Raw genomic sequence first — 23,618 nt, forward strand, 5'->3', positions numbered from 1 at the left:
ATGGACAGGAGTAGCAGCTTGATAGTATAGCAATAGCACTTAGAAGTTCTTCAAAGTACATCTTTAAAAACTTGAAAAGCACTCAGACTCTTGTTAATAAATAAAGCTTTCAATGTTTCTACTCCATACACAGCCACAATAGACAAAAATATCTGACACACTTATAAAAATGTAGAAAAAAAGAAAAAGGAGATAATTTGGTTAGAAGGGAACAAGATTGTTTTGTACACCTTCCAAGGAACCACACATTTCCACCATCACATAATAACATATGCCAGAAAGTTGTAACAGAGAGATTGTATGACAGCCAAATATTAGATCAAAAAGAGAAATGTAGGATTCATCCTTGGAATACCAATTTGAATGTCCACAGTAAATTGCTGGTCCTGTTTATATATGCTGTTTCTTTCAGATATGGACAAAGCTTATGATTATATACCTGATGCCAAAAGTGTATGGGATTCCAGTATTATTTCATGTTTCATTTGGTGCATGCACTTGTGGAGCAAGATGTGTTTTGGGATTTTTGCCATTAACCTGAAATATTTTTAGTGATATATAGAACTATACAAAAGGTGTGTCATCTCCCCTGTTCTCCTTGTGATTTTCATAAAGAGGATTTCAAGGTACAGTGGAAACTTAGAAAGTATTTTGTTCTGAGAACCATATCAGTATCACCTATGGATGATACTGCTCTCATGACCTTACCTGAAAATGATTTCTGACAGACACTGATATAAATTGTAAAATGATCAGAATGAAATATACATCTATATATCTCAGGTTACAAACCATTCTAGGAATACATCTGAAAATAGCACTCATTCATGTGTAAAATGTTTTCAAAAATTAAATTCAGTAAACAGCAAATGTCATTATAGGAAATGGAAAAAATGTAATATTTAAATATCCTAGCAGTTGTGGCTGATGTCTGATTTAACAAAATGAAAACCACAATATAAGTATCTGAAAAATAATAAAAAGGTGTGCATATTGCAAAAAAGACAGCATATAATTGAAGACTAAGTATGTTCCAAAAATTTACCACATGGTAAACTGAAACAGAAGATGTGGATGTGTAGAAGAAGTCTATATAATGCAGTGATTGATTAAAAAAACATTTTTACAATAATACAGTTTAAAATTGAACTGAGAATGTCTGCAAGCAGAAAACTCTTCCATCTGGCACTAGTGTGGCTTAAAATTTCTAAAGTATAATGAGATTTGAGTACACTCTTAAAAAATAACTGAATGTTAAGTAACTAGTGGAAAATGATTGCTTTTCTTTATTTATTTTGGCTAAATCTCAACAATTAAAAGAAAATGCAATGTGAATTACTATATCCATTACCACCAAGTTTTATTTTTGACTAAGTATGCAATATTTAGATTATGCCAATTGTAACTAGGTATTATGTAAACACATAAATTATTATATAACTGGTATGTATCCACAGTACTACAGTAAGTTTATTAACACTAGAATCCCTGAAGCCTATGAAAAAACCCAGGAAACCTTATATTCCTTCTCACATCTCCATTAGTGTCTTTTGTTTTGTAAATGTGTCGATCAAAACTGGCGGCCTGCTTTCCCATCCCTCCACAGCCGCAGCTCAACTCGGGCAAAAAGTTCTCCCAGTTCTGCCATGGTACGAGAATGCATTCAAACTTTGCCATGCTATCACTTCAGTATGCGAGCAAAGGTACGAGAAAACATTCAATCTTCTTTTTGGGCACATACACTGTCAGATCTAAACACTAGTGTGGAGAGTCGCTCGATAAAGACTTGAGCTGGGAGAACTTTTTGGCCAAGTTGTGCTGGGCGGTGGATGGATGGATGGATGGATGGGATAGCAGGTTGCTTGCTACTTGTGCTGACTGACACATTTACAAAACAAAAGACACTAATGGAGAGGTGCGAAGGAATTTTAGGTGACCCGGAATTACGAGTTTTTACGTAGGCTTCAGGGATAAGAGTGGACAGAAAGTCCTCAGCACCAGCAAGAGTAGTCTGCTAGGAACAGCCATAGACCTTGGTGTGGAGGTGGACACTAGGTGGCAGCAACCTTTCTACAGGATATAGTCAATAAATCATTAAAGTCCTCTTTGTCATTCTGGTCTGAAATAGATAGGACCATCATTTTGCTTGAGCTCTCATACCAATGGAACGATCATATGGAGAAGTCGTTTGAGGATAAAGTCCTGTGTATACAAGCCATTGGTTCATGAGTGTATTGAGAAAGAAAGAAAAAATTGCAGTGCCTGATAGAGGTTGGAGTCAGGGGGTTTCCAGGGCAATCAATATAGAAGAAGATCATAGGAATTATAAGATAGCAGTATAAAAATATCTAAAAGGCGTGTTCAAAAATGTATCTACCCTGACTATAAAAATAAGAAGGGATGCAACAATACCAATTACTGATATTGGATTTTGGTCAGATAAAGTGCTCATGTACTTGTTCTCGTAAAAATTCCCAGATGCTTATAACCGATACTATTAGCATGCACAAGTGATTATGTTAATGTTAAGGTCCGCGACAATGCCAAAAATATGATAAAAGGCATTGATGACTCTGGAGTCCTAAGTCTTTCCTTTGTTTTTCATACATGCCAGCTGGCAGTGGCAGACAGAATAGCATAGTGTTACAGATGTTATGACAGTAGGGTGTAACATATTTTGGCATTTTAAGCATTCTGCCTTAGTGTACTCCCACTTAGAGGTCATTCAGCATTGTTGCTGTATTCAATCCAAGGCATGTCCATTTAAAAGGATAGGCGATGCACCTCAGTTAAAAGCAGGATGTGTGGACATGCCACTACTTGCTTTTTCTAGGTCACACTCTCTATATGATAAACTTCCTGTTGTCAGTTTGTGTTTTAATCAATGAAATGAAATTCTCAAGGGTAACTTAATACACACACATTTTTATAGACATGCAGAGTGAGTTTCTGTGCTAAACACAATATTCAATGCATCTATTTCTAAAAGAATTAAACAGAAAAAGAACTGCTTCATAATGTGAAGTATTATTGGTGTAGAGTTTTGCTATTTACTGTAACACTGCAACAAAGCACTGAACATAAAACGTACATGTTGGTTTTACTGGTATGTGTGTCTACATCAATATTGATGACTCTGCATTCAAATTGATTATTTTACTGGAGCAATGCTATGTTTGCTTTTGTCTAAGAAATATCACATATTTCTATTCCAGTTCATTATTTTAATGTTCCATATACTCACTATTAAAAATTAATTGAATGGAATATATTTCATTTTCACCTAGATAGATAAGATATATAGACAGGCACACAGAAATGATTATGAATTACTTCTCCATGGCAGCAAATGAAAAAAATCTTTAACTGCCAAAATTTCTTAAAATATGAAGTATTTTGGAACAATCTCTTTAATTACTTATAAAAAGTGTCTTTAAGTATCAAAAACTGTCTATTGATTTGACAGAAAACTGGCATGTATATCATTTGGAAAAAAAAATGTTTCCTGTTATAGATATAATGATCGGTTCTTTTCAAACATCAATACTGCCATATAGGCCAAAGAGATGATGCTGCTAGAGCTGCAAGAATTGTGTAGCCTAGAGGCAGTTGGACAGGATTATGCAGCATCTGCCAAAAGTCCCTGGAAGGACCAGCCAAGTAGTAGTTTGGAGTGTATATTTAATGAGGTTGTAGATGAACAGGCAGTGGTATCAATAAGCTGTGTTCCAGTATCTGCTGCTATACAGCTGGAATATACCTCGGAGACACCACAGTTTTTTGTTCAGAGAAATCACTTAAAGTTCTGGTCAGATAACAACGTGCGGTTATCTACTTTGTCTCAGATGTCAAGGAAATACCTTTCAGCCCCATGCAGAGTCAGAGATTATTTAGCACACTGCCATAAATTGTTAATGAAACTAGAAACAAGCTTACAGATGAACAAGCAAAGATGCTTCTGTTCATCAAAAAGAATCTGCCACTTACTATCCCAAAAGAGTCCTAGAACTATCCAGTGGCTGGTTTCCCCCAATGACTTTTGATCAATATACCGTTACACCACTGAGCTAACTATGTTGAAAAAATGGGATACCAGTAAGAGAAATGTTCTTGTTATGTTTAGCCAAATTCTTGTGAACACTGTGTTGTACTATTAAATCCCATTTTCAAAGACCTTGTGTTGGTTTGCTTTATGGTTTATATATGTTAAACGTATTGGATTTTTGATTTTTTTTTCCTTTAGAAATTTGAGTTATTTAGTTATTGTATTCCAAATTATGAGTCTTATACTTGATATTAGCAGTGAAGCTGACAGGTGATAGACGTAAAAAACATACTATTCTCTAACCTACAGTCTCAGTACAATGGTATCATTATTGCTGAATACTAATAAACAAGTTTAGGTATTTGTACTCGGTCTGAGGAAAATGGTATTGATGCATGCCTAAAAATAACACCTGATGGTCAAGCTCAATTCATTACTTTCAATGTCATTCCGCTTAACTTTAAACACACTTTGTCTCTATTGATTTAATCCCTTTGAAATAGGATTCATTTTGGTTCCCCAGCCAACCTGTTAGCACCTCCTTGAGGTCATCATCACTGGAAAATAGAAATCCATGTAGGAATTTCTTCAGGTTTTCAAAGTAAATATAATCACTGGGGGCCATGTCTGAACTGTGTGATGGATGGTTAAGCTATACTAATGTAGTCATGAAGCAGAAACACTACTGCAGACAGTTTTCCATGATGTTTCTGTCTGATGGCATCATGTAATTACTTTATTGCGAAACTGTAGGATTCTCCATTGATGGTTGACTTGTCTGGCATGAATTCCAACAGCAGAATACCCTTTGTAACCCAGAAAACAGTCGCTGTGACTTTTACAGCTGATGGCTTCACAAAAAATTTCTTGGGCATTGGGAACCCCTTATGCTTTCATGGCATGGACTCTCGTTTGGCTTCAGGGTCATGGTAGTGAACCCATATTTTATCCTCAGTAATAATCTGTGAGAAAAAGTCAGTGGGATTTTCTCTAAGAATGTCCAAGTTTTTGTGGCCAAATTCCTGGCGACGTGCTTTTTAAACTTTTGTCAGCATTTGCGGAAACCTTCACAAACTGACCTTTGACATTATCAAACGTGTATGGATGATTGAGGAAACTGTGCCAGCTGAAATGCATAGTTCACAGTCTGTAACAGTAACCTTAACACAACAATCTTCGATAATCATGGCCTCCACTTTTTGGCACATTTCCTGTAAAGATTCTTCCACATTAAACCAGTGTGCGGGTCATCTTCAATTGACTCGAGTGCATTTAAATTGCTTGCCCAAAGCTCCACCTTAAACTACAAAAATGTATAATCTCAATACAAAGTACTCGACCTATCATGGATTCCCTTTGGATTTCTCCCTTCCTTTGTAGGAATTTAACAGTGGAATGATGCTCCCAATCTGTCAATTCCTTCATAGACATGATAGTAACTGGTGTTTGCCATTTTCTCTCTCTGAGAGATTGATATGAAATGACCTAAAACTGTACATGTGGCATTTAAGGACATATCCCGATCACCAGTGATAAGTTCAGATCTGCAGCACAACTACATGATATTCACACAGGTAAATTATTGAACACCCTCATATAGCACACTGTCACACAAGGCATAGAGAGCATCACAGTGGCTATGGCTCACGAAGGAGATTAGCAACCTGGTCGGAACTTCATTTACCCGGCCAGCGTACCCTTCAGAAGATGTAATGATATAACTAAATTAAGAAGGGGATAATCGGAGGGTTAGGTAGACAGTAGCTATGTAAATCCAGCTACAGTGGAACCTCGTTTCACGAACGTCTCAGTACACGTACAAATCGGTTTACGACCAAAAAGTTTGCCAAACTTTTGCCTCGGTTCACGACCACACACTCGGTATACGAACAAGCCAATTTCCCTATTGGTTTGTACATTTTCAATCTCTCCCTGTGCATTCCCTGTGCAGCGAGCAAGAGAGCCGACACACACACAGGCAGCGCGGAGAGAGAGCACACACACAGGCAGCACGAGAGAGACAGACGTGCACACACATAGGCAGCGCGAGAGAGAGGGGGCTGGACGCATAAGGTAGGAAGGCAGTTAAAGAATGCACTGGGCTTGATTTTGTTTTCACTTCTGTTTACAGTGATCGGTACGTAGCGTGCATTGTTGCAATGTTACTTTACTTGGTGGTTTATTAAATTACGGATTTTTTCAAATGTTCATTTTTTTCCCTGTGCTTAAAACTCATTAAAAAAGGTGTTTTTAGCCAGCGGTTGGTAGCGCTATTGCGCAAACTATTGCAGTGCTAGTTTTCTCAGTGTTATTCAATGTTTTCACATTTAGTTTACTATTACGCTGTGCATTCTATGGTTTAATTAACTATATTTGTGCTTAAAAACTTTAAAAAAATATATATATTTACATACAGTTCGTATGGTCTGGAACGGATTAATTGTATTTACATACAGTACAATCCTATGGGGGAAATTGCTTCGGTCACGAAGCAACGAATTATGGTCGTGAACCAAGGTTCCACTGTATATGTAAGCAAATAATAGTAAAATCTCAATATCATTTTAACATGTATAAATATCCACATTACTAACCGAGAATGCTAAACCGGATGGACGCAGGGACATCCGGCCATGGGCTGTAGCCGCAAAAAGACGTACTGTGCAGGCGCCCCAAGAAATGAAGCGCCGCGAGAGGCGGACAAGACCACAGAAAAAAGGAGTGAGCACAGAAAAGAGGAGTCAAACGCAGGCGATGCACACAGCGCCGCACGAGCAAAACACCCCCCAACAACACACACACACAAGCAACGGACGGGACACACACAAAGAGGACGATTCAACAAGCCCCTGGCACACAAAAAAAAAAGAGACCGCAAACCCCTTCTCCAAACCCCACACACACACAAGCAACGGACGGGACACACACAAAGAGGAGGATTTAATCCCATTGCACACGAAACGGGACGCACACAAAGAGGAGGATTCAACAAGCCACAAGCACACAAAAAAAAAGAAGCCAAGAGCACCACACAAAGCCCATTGGACACGAAACGGGACAGACATCGGACATAGCACACGAAACGTACACAAAAACAACGATTCAGACCCACGACCACAGTAACATAAATAACAAATGACACACAAAGCCCCATTTCTAAATGAACCGTCCGTATTAAACATACGTCATCTCAACACGTTCACAATATGCAGCATAGGAAGATCTCATTACAATGAGGCACTATTAACCGTTCAACCGCAGAAAAGGCTCCATATTAACAGTGAGTGCGATCCTCCTTATTACTTATCCATATTTCTCACGCTCAAGAACAAACAAGTCATGAATTCACGATCACAGGTACAAAACGATACCGCTCGGATAACGGGACCAAACACAATTCACACTATTCAGCATAGGTGGATCTCATTACAATAAGGCACTATTAACCGTTCAACCGCAGAAAAGGCTCCATATTAACAGTGAGTGCAATACTCCTTATTACTTATCCATATTTCTAGAAGAAAAAATGTCTCGGCTCAAAAAACGCAAAGCTCAACTAAAGCTTCTAACTAACGATGTACCTAAAAGTAAAAACTTTATGAACTGCATTAGATCCTACAATAGTTCATTTGCTTTTGCATCTACCGGAGTAAATATCAGGCCACCAAAAGGCAATGGCCCATACTGCTTTCGCATATGTGTACAAATACTGCATCGCATTGGAACAGTGCACCCTGAAACAAATCAACAACGCAAATATGCACAAATCTACATCCTAGATCCACATGACGCAATCTATCAATCAAAGTACTGCATTGCAACAGGCACGGATTCAAAACGAAACACCTCCCGTCTCAGACATACGTTAAAGGCAGCGAAGGCTAAAACGGGATTCTCACACAGCACAGGTAAATCGATTACAGCTCCAAAACAACACGTCCCAAATACTACACATGCAACAACGCGCCTCTCAAACGGCACAAGCAAAACATACACCAGGAAAATTCATTCGCATTAATTTTAATTAATTTTAGTCCCGACCGCAAACAGACCCTACCCCTTGACCTCGACTTTCCTCCCATTCCAGTAACTTCGTCTGTTTCCAATCTTGGAATCAAAATGGATATGGTCCTGAAAATGGATGCTCAAGTCAACAGCACAGTAAAATCCTGCTTTTTCCATCTCAGGCGAATTGCCAAACTCAAACCAATTCTGCCTTACCACCTCCTGGAATCAGTAATCCATGCATTCATTACGTCCCGGCTCGACTATTCTAATTCCTGCCTATATGGTATTAGTAAAGCCACTCTTTCGAGACTCCAATTGGTTCAAAATGCGGCTGCAAGACTTTTAACTGGAAGCAGCAGAAGCAAACACATTACACCGATTTTAAAAACCCTACACTGGCTGCCGGTTAGTTTCAGAATTGATTTTAAGATACTCCTCTTAACCTATAAGGCACTAAATGGTCTAGCCCCTGTCTACTTGAGTGTCTTGCTCCATCGTCACAATCCCCCTCGTGTTCTTAGATCCGCAGATCAGCTGCTCCTAACCGTTCCCAAGGCACATTTTAAAGCTCGTGGTGAAAGGGCTTTTTCTGTCTGTGCACCCAAGCTCTGGAACTCCTTACCTTTAGTGGTCAGGCAGGCCGCTTCAGTCACCACATTCAAATCAAACCTAAAAACTCACTTCTTCACATTGGCTTTTAATTCTTAACCTGTCTTATTCCCACTTGCCTTTTGCTATTTCTCTGTTTTATTGGGTCCCCTGACCTGTTTTTTTTAGTGTCTCTGTTTTAATTCTCTCTTAATGTTTGTTGTTTTTTTTTTAATTTTTTGCTTTTAGTCTTGCTTGTTTTAACTGTACAGCGCTTCGGTCAGTTGTAATGCTGTGTTTTTAAGCGCTTAACAAATAAAAATGGTATGGTATGGTATGGTATTAATGAATGTCATTTGCGATTATTGTCATTCAGTTCACTTCCCTGAAGAAACAACTGGCAATACAAGTAATACATTTACACGTTGTTGTCAAAAGGGTCAAATTAGACTGCCTCCTTTACATTCATATCCTGAATATCTACAGAAGCTTCTAAATAACGATGTACCTGAAAGTGAAATCTTTATCAACTGCATTAGATCCTACAAATCGGTATCCACTATGAACATTAACGGTGGCACTGCACGTGACATCCGTCTTGCAAAAATGTTAATTATTGATGAATGTACAATGGCATCCAGTCACTTACTCAACACCATTCATAAACTTCTACAAACGTTTATGAATAATAATATTCCCTTTGGAGGAAAGGTACTTTGATTAGGAGGAGATTTTAGACAGTGCTTAGCTATTCTTACACATGCCATGCGCTCAGCTATTGTTCAGTGCACCTTAAAATACGCAGACAATTGGCATTGCTTTCAAAAGATACAGTTAGTAAAAAACAAAAGATGTCCAGAACCAGATCATAACAATTGCTTATTACAACTGGGAGATGGTAGACTCACCAATACAGATGGACTTCACCCACATATTATTACAATTCCTCAAGCCTTTATCTGCGACGACTTAGTTACAGACAGATTTGGAACAGCAATCTCATTAGACCAAATGCCCCTTTTAACACAACGCACTATATTATGTCCAAAAAATATTAATGTGGAAAACATAAATACCCAAGTCATTCCATTACTTCCTGGAGAGACACAACTCTTTCTAAGCTCTGACAAACTTGACTCTGATCACAACAATAACCATCTTCATTGACATTACAAGTTCTGACCTGGAATTACCTTTTACACTTAAACGGCGTGTACAAAGAAATTTTCCAATAAACCTTTACACTGTGCCACACACTTTATTGTTTGCTTTATATTTGCATCATCTACACCTTCACACTATTCTATATCTCATTCATACATCACGCTCTTTGTCATTCCCAACACCAGGGGTTGGCGAGCGAAGCGAGCAGGGGGCGGAGCCCCCTAGTTTTAAAAGAAGCATGGCACAATGTCACTATGATTGCCTTTGATGCCCAACTGACCACCTCAAAAGCTCCATTCGCTCTATTGCCTCTTGAAACAAAATTTGTTTTCTCTAAGTATTCTGACTTCATCCCAATCCCACACATAACCTTTCCATTAAATGGTGTGCATAAGTAAGCATTATATTGAAAAAACACTGCTATGCTATGTAGGGAAAAGAAAACTGAAACATCAAAATATTGCAATGTTCTAAAAATATTAAAAAATATACACAAGTCAAATAAACCTCTGTCACATAATTTCATGATTAGGTTTTCCATATTGAGTGGCTGCTTTCTTTTTTTAAGGAAAGAAGAAAAAGAAAAAATACGGGACCCTTACTCATCCTGTTTTCTGTAAACACCACAACATTCTGGAATAAGTCCTCTCATCATTAAAGCTTTTTTCAGTGAGTCGCGTACTGTCATTCCACTTCGAGCTGGAACCTGCAAAATAACAAATGTCAATAAGAAATTGATATCACCTTGAAAAAGTTTTAGCCCAACAGTACGTATTAAATTTATTTCTTTCTGCAATATTTTCAAATAGGGTAGAAGGGTGATAGGGTGGATAATACCATAGCCTCACAGAATCTCCTCACCTAGGTTAGAACTAGTGCTGGGTGATGTAACGATTTTGATTGGGAAAAAAACTTGCCTATAATAATAATAATTGTATGCTATAAGAATCAATAAAACTTTATTCCCATATTAAGTTTTAAAAGACAATGTGTTGTGACAGTCAATGCCTGTGGCCTATCACGCAGCTTGTAGGCTTGGCAAAATGCCAGCACAACAGACAATCACGATTTTCAAATTTGCCAATACCCACAAAGAAGGCTATGTTGTAAACATTAACAACGTAGTCAGGTGTTTGGGAAATATATCATGCAACAAGGACATCCCAGTAAGTGAAGCTGAGGAGGAAAATCTGTTAATTGCTCAGGAAGACATTAATACCAAAGAAAGCTCACAATGTCAAAGGTTTGGAAGTAGTTCAGCTACCTCAAATCAGACCAAGCACAAATAAAGCTAGTATGCAAGATATGCTGCTGACAAATCCCAACAAAGACTAATACAACAAATCTATTCCACCACCTTAAATAATACCATCCAGTCAAATGTGCTGAATGTCAAAAAGATCCCTTGAGTGATATGACTAGCAAGCCTTCTAGCAGCAGTGCTGTTCCTAAACAGTAGTCGATTGTGTCATCATTTGCTACTATGACTCCATATAGTAAAACATCAAAAAGGCATCAGGACATCAAAAACGTGGTCACTTAATTGATGGTGAAGGACATGATGCCAGTGAGTGTTGTCGAAAAAGAAGGCTTTGGGAAACTTTTGAAGGTAATCGACCCAAGGTTTAAACTCCCAGGCTGAAAACATTTTTCTCAGACAGAGCTTCCATAGCTTTATGATGACTGTCAGGCAAAAGCAGAGGCTGCGTTAAAAGATGTGAGATTCTATGACAGACTTATGGTTGAGTCGGACAGCGGAACTTTACATAAGACATACTATTCACTACATTCACGTGGAATAGAATTCACAGAGCAAATGTCTGTAAACTGTATTTTATAGCGGATCACACGGCAGAAACTATGGTGCTGGAGGATGCCCCATCATCCTGGCGGCTTAGAGAGGACCACCGGGTGTATATTACTATGAAAAACACAGTGAACATTGTCAAGTCTGTGTCATTGAAAATTTGGACTTTGCCTTCAGTGCTTCGTATATAGACTGCACCTAGCAATCAGTAAATTAATGTTATTAATTAATTAATACTGCAATGTGTTGCTTAGATTACATTTTCAATATTAACATTAAAATATACTACAACTGAGATACTTCTACTACTAGGCTAATTGGTAATTAATAAGACATGAATATATATAAATGTGTATATATATATATATATATATATATATATATATATATATATATATATATAATTTGTTTATTGTTACAGTGACAGCTGGAAGAGATAAGAACTGAAAGCGCTACAGGTGTTTATGAAAAAGTGGTCAGCACATTTTCTTTTTCAAGAAAAAGTCTTCCTTTTTGTTTTTGGAAAAGGCAAAAAGATATTGCACCAGCTCAAGAGGAGTATTGGAGTTTAATCTGTCCAAACATAAACTGATTACAGAATCTCTAACATGATGGGGGTCCCATCAAAAAATGGTAGGGAAAGTGCAAGAGCAGGACATGGCCATTGCAAAGGTATTATAGAAAAATAGACACCTCGTGCCCACATCCTTAAGTTTGTCCACAAAGCTCTAAATCCACTGGTTAGTTTAACAGATGTACTGTCAGGGGAATCATGTGAGTGTATCATTTGGGAATCCTGTGCACCACCTGCTCAGTGAGGAGGTCCTGCAGCCAGAGGATAAGGACCGAGAACTCACAAAGATCATTACAACTACTGTCATCAGCTGCTTGAATGACTAATATGATGACACTGCTATTGATGACCTTCTGGATATATCATCCATCCTTGATCTTCGTTTTAAAACATGCTATGTGAAACCTGAGAAAGTTGATGCCATGAAAGCCAGAGCTATGGATAAATAATGCAAGAAAGCCACAACACTTCAGCTACTGGACTTCACAGCTCTTTTAGAACAGCAGAAGCTGAGGGAAGAGCACCAGAACCATCCAAAAAAATAGAATACACTGACTAGCTTCTTCAGGAAACTCCATTCTGTTGCAGCAGCTGGCTCACAGACCAACAATTTGCTGAAGCTGAAATGGAAAACTACCTCCAAGTTTCTTGTTTAAACAGTGAAAGTAGTCCTTTGGAAAGGTGGAAGATCCACACAACTGTAATTCCTAAATTAAGCCTCCTGGCTAAACATTACCTCTGTATCCCTGCCACCAGTTCACCCCCAGAAAGGGGTTTTAGTACAGAAGCCAACATTGTCATCTACAAAAGAGCATAAACCAAGCCTGAGACAGTGCACAGGCTAGTAATTTTAGCAAAACACCTGTAAGAGAAAATGTATGCTGCTTTTATAAAAGAAGAAAAAAAAACACAAAAACAAAAATAATAAATTTTATATAGTGTTCTACCCGAGATTTATTAAGTGATAGGGAATTGAGGAAGATATTTATTGCAGCTAATAATACAGATTTGGTCTGTATTGTATTACGTTTACAATTTAACATACTGTATTTGTTCTGTTAAACTGTTCTGCACCCTGTTTATTTACATTGATACAGTAGCTCATATTAACAAAGCAATGCAAGTGCAATCATTTTGAATATCAAATACAATCCAGAATTTTTAAAGTATTGTTAAACATTGTGAAGGATTGCCGGCTTTCTACTCCGGCCCTCACCCCCAGGCCGCCAGGAGGAGCTCTCCCGACAGCATGAACGTGCCCCGAATTCCAGCAGGGCATCATGGACTCTGTAGTTTATATGCACAGCCCTGCTGGATACCATGGGGGCCTCCAGGAGTCGCTGTAGGGAGGTTGTCGGACTCTTATGTGCCCTATAACCCGGAGGTGTGTCATGATCACGACAGGAAGAAACGACGTGCCTCCGGGGTGAAGAAGAGTTTTTATATGACCCGGAAGTGTTCCTAGTCACGTGGACAGAGAGGGCGAAACACTTCCGGATCAGGACTATAAAAGGACTATGGGAAATCCCAGACGTCGAGCTGAGCTGCGTGGAAGGGTGGCAAAGCGTCTGGGAGTGTGGAGGATTGATTATTGTGTATTATTGAGTATTGTGGAGAGGAGGGTGCTTTGTGCACTTTATTATTAAAATAAATATTCATATTTGGACTTTTACCTGGTGTCTGGAGTCGAGTCTGAGGGTTCACGGGGTCACGGAGACCCTCTGTCTATCACAACATATATAGTTTATGTGCCATTTCCCAAAAATAAATCTTATCTGCTTATCAATATTTTGTATTTTAACTTGTTTATTCGGAATATATTAGGATGGAAAATGGAGAGATTAAAATGGAAACAGTAATATGAAACTATATTGTGAAAATTATTGAAATCAATCAATACAGAAAAAAAATACTGTGATAATATTTTTGTCTATATCGCCCAGCACTAGCTTGAAAATGAAAGAAATTCAGTTAAATCAACAATTTCAAATAGAGTTAAATAAACGAAGAGAACAAACTCCACTTTCCTTACTGTACTAGTTGGTAAAATACAGTAATTTCATAAAATAAGTAATTCATTCAAATAGCCACTTTGATCATTCAAACTTTAGAAATATAAGTCAGCTTACTGTTGAAGTCTCCTAAGTATTAAGTATTTTTATTAAATATGATTTTAAAGCTCAAATCAGTCAAATAAATACACCTCATTCACATTAAAGCAGGTAACTCTACCTTAACATACCCATCTGAACAGCAAAGTTAAGATTTTTATATGAAAATTTAACACTAGAATTACCAGAGCCTACGAAAAAACTCGTATATCCGGCCCACCTTAAATCGCTTCTTAAATCCGTTCACACCTCTCCGCCAGCATCCTTTGTCCTCTAAATGTGCTGATAAAAGACAAGCTGCCAGCAGCCGGCTATTCCATCCCCCCACCGACTTAGAACGTGAGCGAAGTTTTCCCAGCTCACGCCTTGATTGATTATGTGGGAGTGAAGTGGAGTTTTACAGTGGAAATAAGAGATCATTATTCTAAAGTAATCTGTGTAAACACATTGTTAAAACAGAAACTTTTTCATATTTTAGTAATAAATGTTACAAAATGTAGTAGGCATAAACTATAGAATATATAAAGCCCGAGTTCCAAAGATCAAATAAACACTTTCACAAAAGCTTCAACAATGATTCAACAGCTTCTGTGGCGTAGCGTGCTAAGATTTGCCTCTTAGCGCAGAGCAGCTTTTCCTTGCCTCACAGACCTGAGTTCGATTCCCCGCTGGGGATGAAGTGTTGCTTTTTTTTTTTCTTTTCTTTTAAACCTCAAACGGACATAAAATTTATACATTGGTATGCACTGTCAGTTACTGAGATCGTTATATTTTCATGTGGGATGCTCCTTTTCAAATATTTTTTTAACAATTGAGACTGCAATTAACAGGAACAACTGTCCTTATAACTTATTTTTAAGATCCATAACACACAGACAGACAGAGCACTGCGTAATAGAGAGACAGACAGGCAGAGAAGTCACTAGATCACTCCTACCACTTTATTTTATGTTAATATTATTTATTGTATCAGTATGCTGCTGCTGAAGAATGTGAATTTCCCATTGGGATTAATAAAGTATCTATCTATCTATCTATCTATCTACTGAAAGAAAAAAAGAACAACATGTGCGTTGTCCCTGCTGCACTGAATAAGCGAGTCTAAGTAAGATCGGGGGAGGTGTGATGTTAGAGCGCCTGCGCTTATTCAGTGCAGCAGGGACAACGCACATGTTGTTCTTTTTTTCTTTCAGTACACGTGGCTTCCCTGTTTATTTATATATCTAGTGACTTCTCTGCCTGTCTGTCTCTCTATTACGCAGTGCTCTGTCTGTCTGTGTGTTATGGATCTTAAAAATAAGTTATAAGGACAGTTGTTCCTGTTAATTGCAGTCTCAATTGTTAAAAAAATATTTGAAAAGGAGCATCCCACATGAAAATATAACGATCTCAGTAACTGACAGTGCATACCAATGTATAAATTTTATGTCCGTTTGAGGTTTAAAAAAAAAGAAAAAAAAAAGCAACACTTCATCCCCAGCGGGGAATCGAACTCAGGTCTGTGAGGCAAGGAAAAGCTGCTCTGCGCTAAGAGGCAAAATCTTAGCGCGTTACGCCACAGAAGCTGTTGAATCATTGTTGAAGCTTTTGTGAAAGTGTTTATTTGATCTTTGGAACTCGGGCTTTATATATTCTATAGTTTATGCCTACTACATTTTGTAACATTTATTACTAAAATATGAAAAAGTTTCTGTTTTAACAATGTGTTTACACAGATTACTTTAGAATAATGATCTCTTATTTCCACTGTAAAACTCCACTTCACTCCCACATAATCAATCAAGGCGTGAGCTGGGAAAACTTCGCTCACGTTCTAAGTCGGTGGGGGGATGGAATAGCTGGCTGCTGGCAGCTTGTCTTTTATCAGCACATTTAGAGGACAAAGGATGCTGGCGGAGAGGTGTGAACGGATTTAAGAAGCGATTTAAGGTGGGCTGGATATACGAGTTTTTTTGTAGGCTCTGGTAATTCTAGTGTTAAATCAACCAAAGATTAACACAAGTTCGTCATCTGTAACTGAACACCGCAGTAAAAAACGCCTGTTTACCACAGTTAGAAAATATAATTTTTACTGGAGAATTTGGAAGACATTTTAGAAAGTTGGCCATGTTTCTTCTAGTGGCACCTATATCTTGCATGTATTAACATACATTTTTTGAAGAAAGTTTAATCTGAGCTACAGTATATTTGTTTAAAAGATATACTGTAAGTATACAATCAATATATAAATCTGTAGAATTCCCAATACGAAATATGTTCTCCATGTTAAATATTGTGTACTTTAAGTAAGGTGGGGATTTATGGTTGTCTTATGTATACAACTGAGAATAAAATCTTAGCTTTAAAAAGTATCCTGCGCTGGTACCAAATTCTAAGAGAGTACTAAATTACTGTCTACTCAGTTGGGGATAATTAACAGACAGCACAAAAGCATATTGGAATGAATTTCCTTTCCATGGCAAACCAAGCTTGAGCAAGTTAAATTTATTTCCAGTTACACTGATGGTCTTGTCATACATAGTGCCTTGCCCCATGTCCTTTAGATCAATGAGGAATTAATTACTTCCCATCCCCATGTGTGTCCAAATGAACAAAGTTACAACTGTTTCTAACTTTTTAAAGAAGGATTTATTAATATATTAGAATGCACTAAAAAGATATATACATTTTCAGATGATACTGACTTTGTACTTTTTGTACATCCATTATACTAGCCTCTTTGTTTACAATATCTGGCAAACTGCTCTACAATGGTGTGGTGTGTCACTAGAAGAAGATCATTATATAGGTTTCTGAGCTATGCAAATGAACTCAAAGCTGTAATCCAGATGGTCCAAAATGTGCACCTGAAAACAGACAAGAGCACTGAAAAGGGACAGCCACTGGTTTGTTGGCTAATTTTGAGGGTGAATTGCCTGAGCATAAAAAGGCATGGGCCAAAACCATAGCCCTATTTCAAAGGTGGCACATTATCCGACATGGAGTGTGGTGTCTTTATTTATGACTATATTTATGACTTTTATACTTGACAAATCGCTTGCTTCTTTCATCAATTTAAGTTCTTTACAATTTTTCAGGCATTAGCTAGACCAGGCAACAAGGTTCTGTAGGGTCCTCTGATAGACAGAGAGTTCCTCTGGAGTATTATTTTTGGGAAGGATGGGTACCATGGTGGGGGGGTTGAGGAAAAAGGCACTGCCCCTAAATTAAACAGTCTCTCCTCCCTCAGTTTTGGACCGAAGGATATTTGAACATTTCCACATATTTAACCTGCACTATGTGAATTTTAGCACAGTGTAAGCGCATATCTATTTAATTCACTCTGGATGTGTTGCATAAATTAATGCTGAAGAACTGGAATTTAGATAGCAGCTTTCAGCATTTTCGGAACAACCTTTTGCAGTCATTTCCCAAAAATCTTGTATCAATGCTTACTAGTGATTTTATTATCATTTTGAGTCTGCATTGTTGGTTTAGCAGGCAAATTTAGCTTAAATTTCACAATAGTTGTGAATATTCCACATACAGCACTTATATAAACATTTATAGCAGTGAATCTGATACTATTGAGACTCTATGTAAAAGATGCATTTTAGAAAGTGCTTGCTGGCAGTGTTTGGGTTTGGGGGTAGGGTGAGGTTATCAAGTCTATTGGCTTGTGACTCTTAGGTGCTGGAGCAGCATAAAAAGAGCTCCCTGAACGTGTTCAGCATGGTATGGAGAGCTCAAGTACTTCAGCAGGTGTTTGCCAAGGCGGACAGTGGTTAATCTAGTCATTCCAAGGGCCATAAACCATTGTGTGCGTGTTTGTCTGCATTTTTTAGTAATTCCACTATCATACATTGAATTTATTAAGGAAGATGAATGTTGTTGGAAGTCAAAAATGCAAACATACTATATTTTTGTTTTAAGAGGGGTTATTAACAGCATAATTAAATATCAATTAAATAAAGAATTGCAAAGACTTTAAAATACCAAATGTTATTATGGAGTACTTTTTGCTACCAAGCTGTTTATTGGGACTGAAAAAGAAGAAAGAGGAAGAATAAAAGGTACTAAACACAACACTCAATATGATTATTTGAGAAGCAATATGAAATGGATCATGAATGCTCCTTATATAGATTAATATAAAGCTTATGAATTACCTGAAGAGTGCCAATAAACTTTTCACGTGCCACAATCATTATGTTAATAAGCATCAAGTCAATTGATATAGCTAATTAAATTTAGATTTAGAGATGTCTATATGTAAGTTTCTATTAAAGAAAAGGCAATTTTACTGAGTGCACCTAATTTCTACATGCAAATGCTTCTAGCTGGCATTTTTTAAATCAAGCTGCAGTTCCTTCACTGTACAGAAGAGTTACAAGTGCCAATTTCTATTGCTAACATCTGATAATTCTGGATCTATTCTGTCTACAGTAGTCAACTCACTGGCTTTGTATCCAAGTTCAGCTCAGTGCCTTGAAGTCTTACATAAAAGAACAGTTTTCTTAACCAATAATATTATTTTTGAATTGTTCTCTGGGGGGACAATCCAATTAGATCAATCTGAAATGGGTAACTTTACAAACTGGCAATGCAAGGCTCCCTGCAGAAAGCAGGTAAAATCTGAGTAAAGTGCAGTAACTATGCATAGAAAAATATCTTCATGAGGAATTTGTCTATCTGCAGCATAAGCAATCTCTAATTCACATGGGCAATAAATATCAACCAAGCATGTAGATAAACTACATATATTAGAGCACTGGTTTGTTTAATTAGTATTAATTTCTAATTATTAAGAATTTACTGGAATTTTTAATAAGTAAGAATCTTCACTTTTGTTTGTGATTGCTATACTCTACTTTAGTTGCATTACTTAAGTTTGCAAAATGGATATTTCTTTAATTTCAATTTCAAAATAATTATAAAAAATGAAAATGAAAATTAAATTATTTTTTTTCACAGTTAATTTTGTCCCTTAGAGTGCAAAAATCTAAACCAGTGTTTAAGAATTTTTTATCACTTAAATGTTAATTTTTTACTAATATTAAAGACAAATCATTTAACATCATTGCATCACATATAGCATTTTATCATATTGTTTTTAAATTACATATAAAAAACGTAGCCAGTTCAATTCACATAGTTTAACTCATGTTGTCTGTCATACTGATATTTTTTTGTGATTGAAACAATATTACTTGCAGATGCAGTATTCATGTTATGGTCATAAATAGAAAGCTTTGGAATCACTGCTGTATACTTCTACAGTCTAGGGATGTGTCTGAATTTTTGAATGCCAATCCACAACCAAACAAACAAACAAATAAATTAGCTGTACATTGTGTTTTTTGAAAAGTGTTTTCTTGGTACTTGCTGTAGTTGATTTAGCTAGCAAAACACTAATTATGTAGATGGTACACAACACTCCTTTCTATACTAAGAATCTGCTCTCTGAGTTCTGCATGTTTAGCCCTGGGCACAATCTTAAGCACATTGTCACGTGTAGGTCTAATTTATCTATCCATATTATTATTTATGTTGTCTCTAGATTATCATTTAAACTCTATTCCCAAATAAGAGCATTTATACCACCATGCAATGTTGATGGAGAGGTACTGCTTACCACTGTCCTCTGTTTGTTCGGCAAAAAAACTCGTACAATGGGTTTCTGGGGAGATTTAGGATTACCCCTTGAGACATCACTTGGAGTGGGCAAGACAGCAAGACTTGTGGGGACCACAGGAAAACCAGACCCCCCACTCAGCTTTACATCAAGAAGAGTTGGTGTAGGTGAAGGACTTGATATGTCAGTCCCATTACCCATAGACTCTAAAAGCTGCTGTTCTCTTTGCTGAAGTGCATCCAGTTTACTTGTGTATTCCTCATAAGCCTGCAGTGAAAATAATCAGAAGTTAACAATCAGTTAAAAACAAATTAATAGTAACAGTACAATCAAAGAAGGCAACATGAAATAGTAACCTATCATATAAATTCAAAATGCTGTTTTTATTATTTTTTTTTTTTTGATGGCCTTACTTTTAAACATGGCTTCTGCAGGTTGCCCTATTTTTTATTGACAAAAGAATGATAAGTAAAATGTGCTGTGCATCGTTTGTTACATGAGATAAAATGTTATATTACTATACGCCTAAAAAAATGTCATTGAACATGATGGAGTTGCATGCAGAATCATTAATACTTGAGATAAAGATGAAGGGAAACAAATAGTACAGACAGTGAAACATCTTTACATAATGCATGACATAAACATGCATTAAATTAATCATTTTCCTTAAATGCATGGTTTCAACTTACTTTTCCTTTTAAATAGGATCTCACACACAATGAAAAAATGTTCATCTAAATATATCAGCCAGAAGAAATGTTTTTAACATTTACAAGAATACACAAAGGGTAACAAATTGGAAAAGGGGAAAGCTAACAAATCAAGCAAGCAAGTGGGTAGCGAACCTAAAAATGCAGTCTCTGTTGAACAAAAGTGAAAGCAGTAGCAGAGGAATCAAGGGGAAGAAATGTCTATGGTAAAAAGTGAATATTAAGAGGGAGAATGAATGGAAGACAAACAATTCGATATAACAAACCAATAAACAGAAACTCAAGAACAATTCAAAAATATTTGAAGAAATTAGGGTTGTCATGATATCACACAGTGGGTTGCGCTGCTGCCTCGCAATTAGGAGACCCGGGTTTGCTTCCCGGGTCCTCCCTGCATGGAGTTTGCATGTTCTCCCCATGTCTGCGTGGGTTTCCTCCCATAGTCCAAAGACATGCAGGTTAGGTGCATTGGCGATCCTAAAATTGTCCCTAGTGTGTGCTTGGTGTATGTGTGTGTGTGTGTGTGTGTGTACGTGCCCTGTGGTGGGCTGGCGCTCTGCCTGGGGTTTGTTTCCTGCCTTGTGCCCTGTGTTGGCTAAGATTGGCTCCAGCAAACCCCCGTGACCCTGTAGTTAGGATATAGTGGGTTGGATAATGGATGGATGGATGGATGGATGATATCACACTTTTGTGGTACATACTAACAGTGAAATTTCACGATTCTTGATGCCCATTCAAGAACACAAGGAAAACAGATATCAATCAACATACTTTCAATTATATGGTTGGCCCAAAGGGCCACGTGGAAAAAAAAATTGAAACATGCAAGCTAAAAAATAACATGAAACGCAAATCTAATAAGTAGGATGAAAATGGAAACAAAAATCAAAACAGAAATGACATCATTAGAAAACAAGAAGCTTGGTGGAAGAGAGATGAGAAACGAAACAATTCCAGGAAAGCACTTCATTGAACATGAGTGGTCCTCTAAAAATAAGTTTCCCCACTTTTCAAGGCTGGAGTGGGAACTTAAAGTAGCACTCTCTCCTTGTTTAGAGGCAGACATTGATGATCCAATTCCACACCTGTCCATCTTAGGTGTGCCTCATAGCAGATGATCTGACCTGATGCACCCAGGCTTATGAGAACATCTGCTTGTGAAAGGGAAACCATGATACTTTTAAAAGTTAAAGCTGCTATTATGATAATTTGTTTGTGTCGTTTTTTTAAAACGGTAACAAATGAAAAAGCAGCACCTAACAGCCAATCCACTCCAGACAGGCACCATCAGTGCACAGATGGCAGGATATCAGACTACATTTACCTATTATGCTACTTTCGCTGTTTATACTTAATCACTCATCTGATTTTTCACCAAATTTAAATTAAGACTAGGACTATTTTAAAATTTTAAATTAAGGCATTAAGACTACTATTGTTGTATCTAAAAATGTACTTAAAAGACTAACATTACATTGTGTTGATGTAATACATAGCTGTGAATCATCATCATTTTAAAGTCAACTTTGAATGATTTTTAGTAATCTCGCTATCAGTCCTATGACTTTTACAAAGTCATTCAGCAATCTCTCTTTTGTGGTATTGTAGCTGTATTATCCCTACCATCAGCCATTTTCATATGTAGTTTTTCTTACGTTTTGGTCTGTTTGACTGGGTGTAGTACTGACTTTCACTTGGTAGTACCATTATTGTGAAAAAACTAGTACTGTTACGTTTTCTAAATTTTCGACCTCATACCAAAGTTCCATTTTTTGTGACATCCACATTTAAGGGGCAAAAGTCAAAAACTTCATCACTGGTTAAGTGCATAGCAAAAAGTACACTGAAGTAAGGTATAGTGATGTACAAATATAAACTGATCATGCTGATAATTTGAGTTTATGCAGACAAGCTATTAAGCAAAGCATTCCAAGAAATTGGGTGGGAGGAGAGAAAGAAGCCAACACATGCATACTGGAAATAAAAGATAGAAGAGGTCAAGGAGATGTCTTAGGCAATGTTGCATATAATGATACCACTTTCTTGAACTAAGATTTTCTGGAAGATAACAGAGAAAAAGAAAAATAACAGCTTCATACAGCAACATTTTATGATGACAACTATGAGCAGCAAAAGGGTTGATCAGCTTATAACAGCGACGGACTCAAGTGAGCTATTAAGGGGGCAACATTTTGAAAAAAAGAGTTGAAAAACAGTTCAGCCAGTGAGAACGGAGTACAAATTTGACATCATGAAGTTGAAAACTTTCTCTACATCAAGCAGCAAAAGAACTGCATTTTGAGAAAAGGTGGGGTTACGTCTACAACATGTAGGAGATACTGGATGTTACCTGCTGCCTGGTAAGAATGGATAAACATAAGTCTGATTGGAGCAAATTAATTTATGAATAACCTGCTTCAGGCAGGGTGCAAATAGCACTGTCAACAGCTTTACATCAGTATTCATCCAAAAGACTGGGCAATACAATACTCAAGAAATGTTTGCCTTGTTCTAAGAGGAGGATAATTATAGCCAGATTGAGGGGTTCAGTAACAGCATGTATGCAAGTGATAATTAATTAATTACATGTATATAGTCCTTTCCAAGCTACTCATAGTGCTTTGCATATACAGTGGTTCATGATGAGGAAGGACCACCTCCAAAAACAAGAGGTAAGATTTAAGTTCAAGAATTATATGGCGAAGAGCATAATTCTTGTAACAATCACCACTAATTGTAAAGTCATGAATAAAACCGTTTACAGCAAAGAATGTGTACACTGGTCAGTAATAATTAAACTGTCAGGCTTAGAAGCAAGCTTACCACAAAATTATTACTATGAAGCAAAGACAAGGTAAACCTCCAACAAGGGCCTCAAGTAGAGACGAGTTGGCAAAAAAAAAAAAAAAAAAAGCAACTCAGAAATAAAAAAGCCTTTGAATAAGAATTTTAGAGGAGAAAAAATCTAGCATTTTCCACAGTTGTGTGTATAGG

The 23,618-nt window shown here is 37.2% G+C and overlaps 1 protein-coding gene across 1 annotated transcript in view; it reads right to left on the reverse strand.

The window, feature by feature from the left end:
* The window catches only part of braf (B-Raf proto-oncogene, serine/threonine kinase), a 319,102-nt gene that overhangs the window by 198,977 nt on the left and 96,507 nt on the right, over window positions 1-23,618 (reverse strand). Inside the window, exons 3-4 of the mRNA XM_028805204.2 lie at window positions 19,912-20,178; window positions 10,408-10,511 (exon numbers count right to left, since the gene is read on the reverse strand). Coding sequence (XP_028661037.1) covers window positions 10,408-10,511; window positions 19,912-20,178 — 371 coding nt within the window. The remainder of the gene's footprint in view (window positions 1-10,407; window positions 10,512-19,911; window positions 20,179-23,618) is intronic.

The sequence above is a fragment of the Erpetoichthys calabaricus genome, chromosome 1 (assembly GCF_900747795.2).
Source record: "Erpetoichthys calabaricus chromosome 1, fErpCal1.3, whole genome shotgun sequence".
Lineage (NCBI taxonomy): Eukaryota > Metazoa > Chordata > Cladistia > Polypteriformes > Polypteridae > Erpetoichthys > Erpetoichthys calabaricus.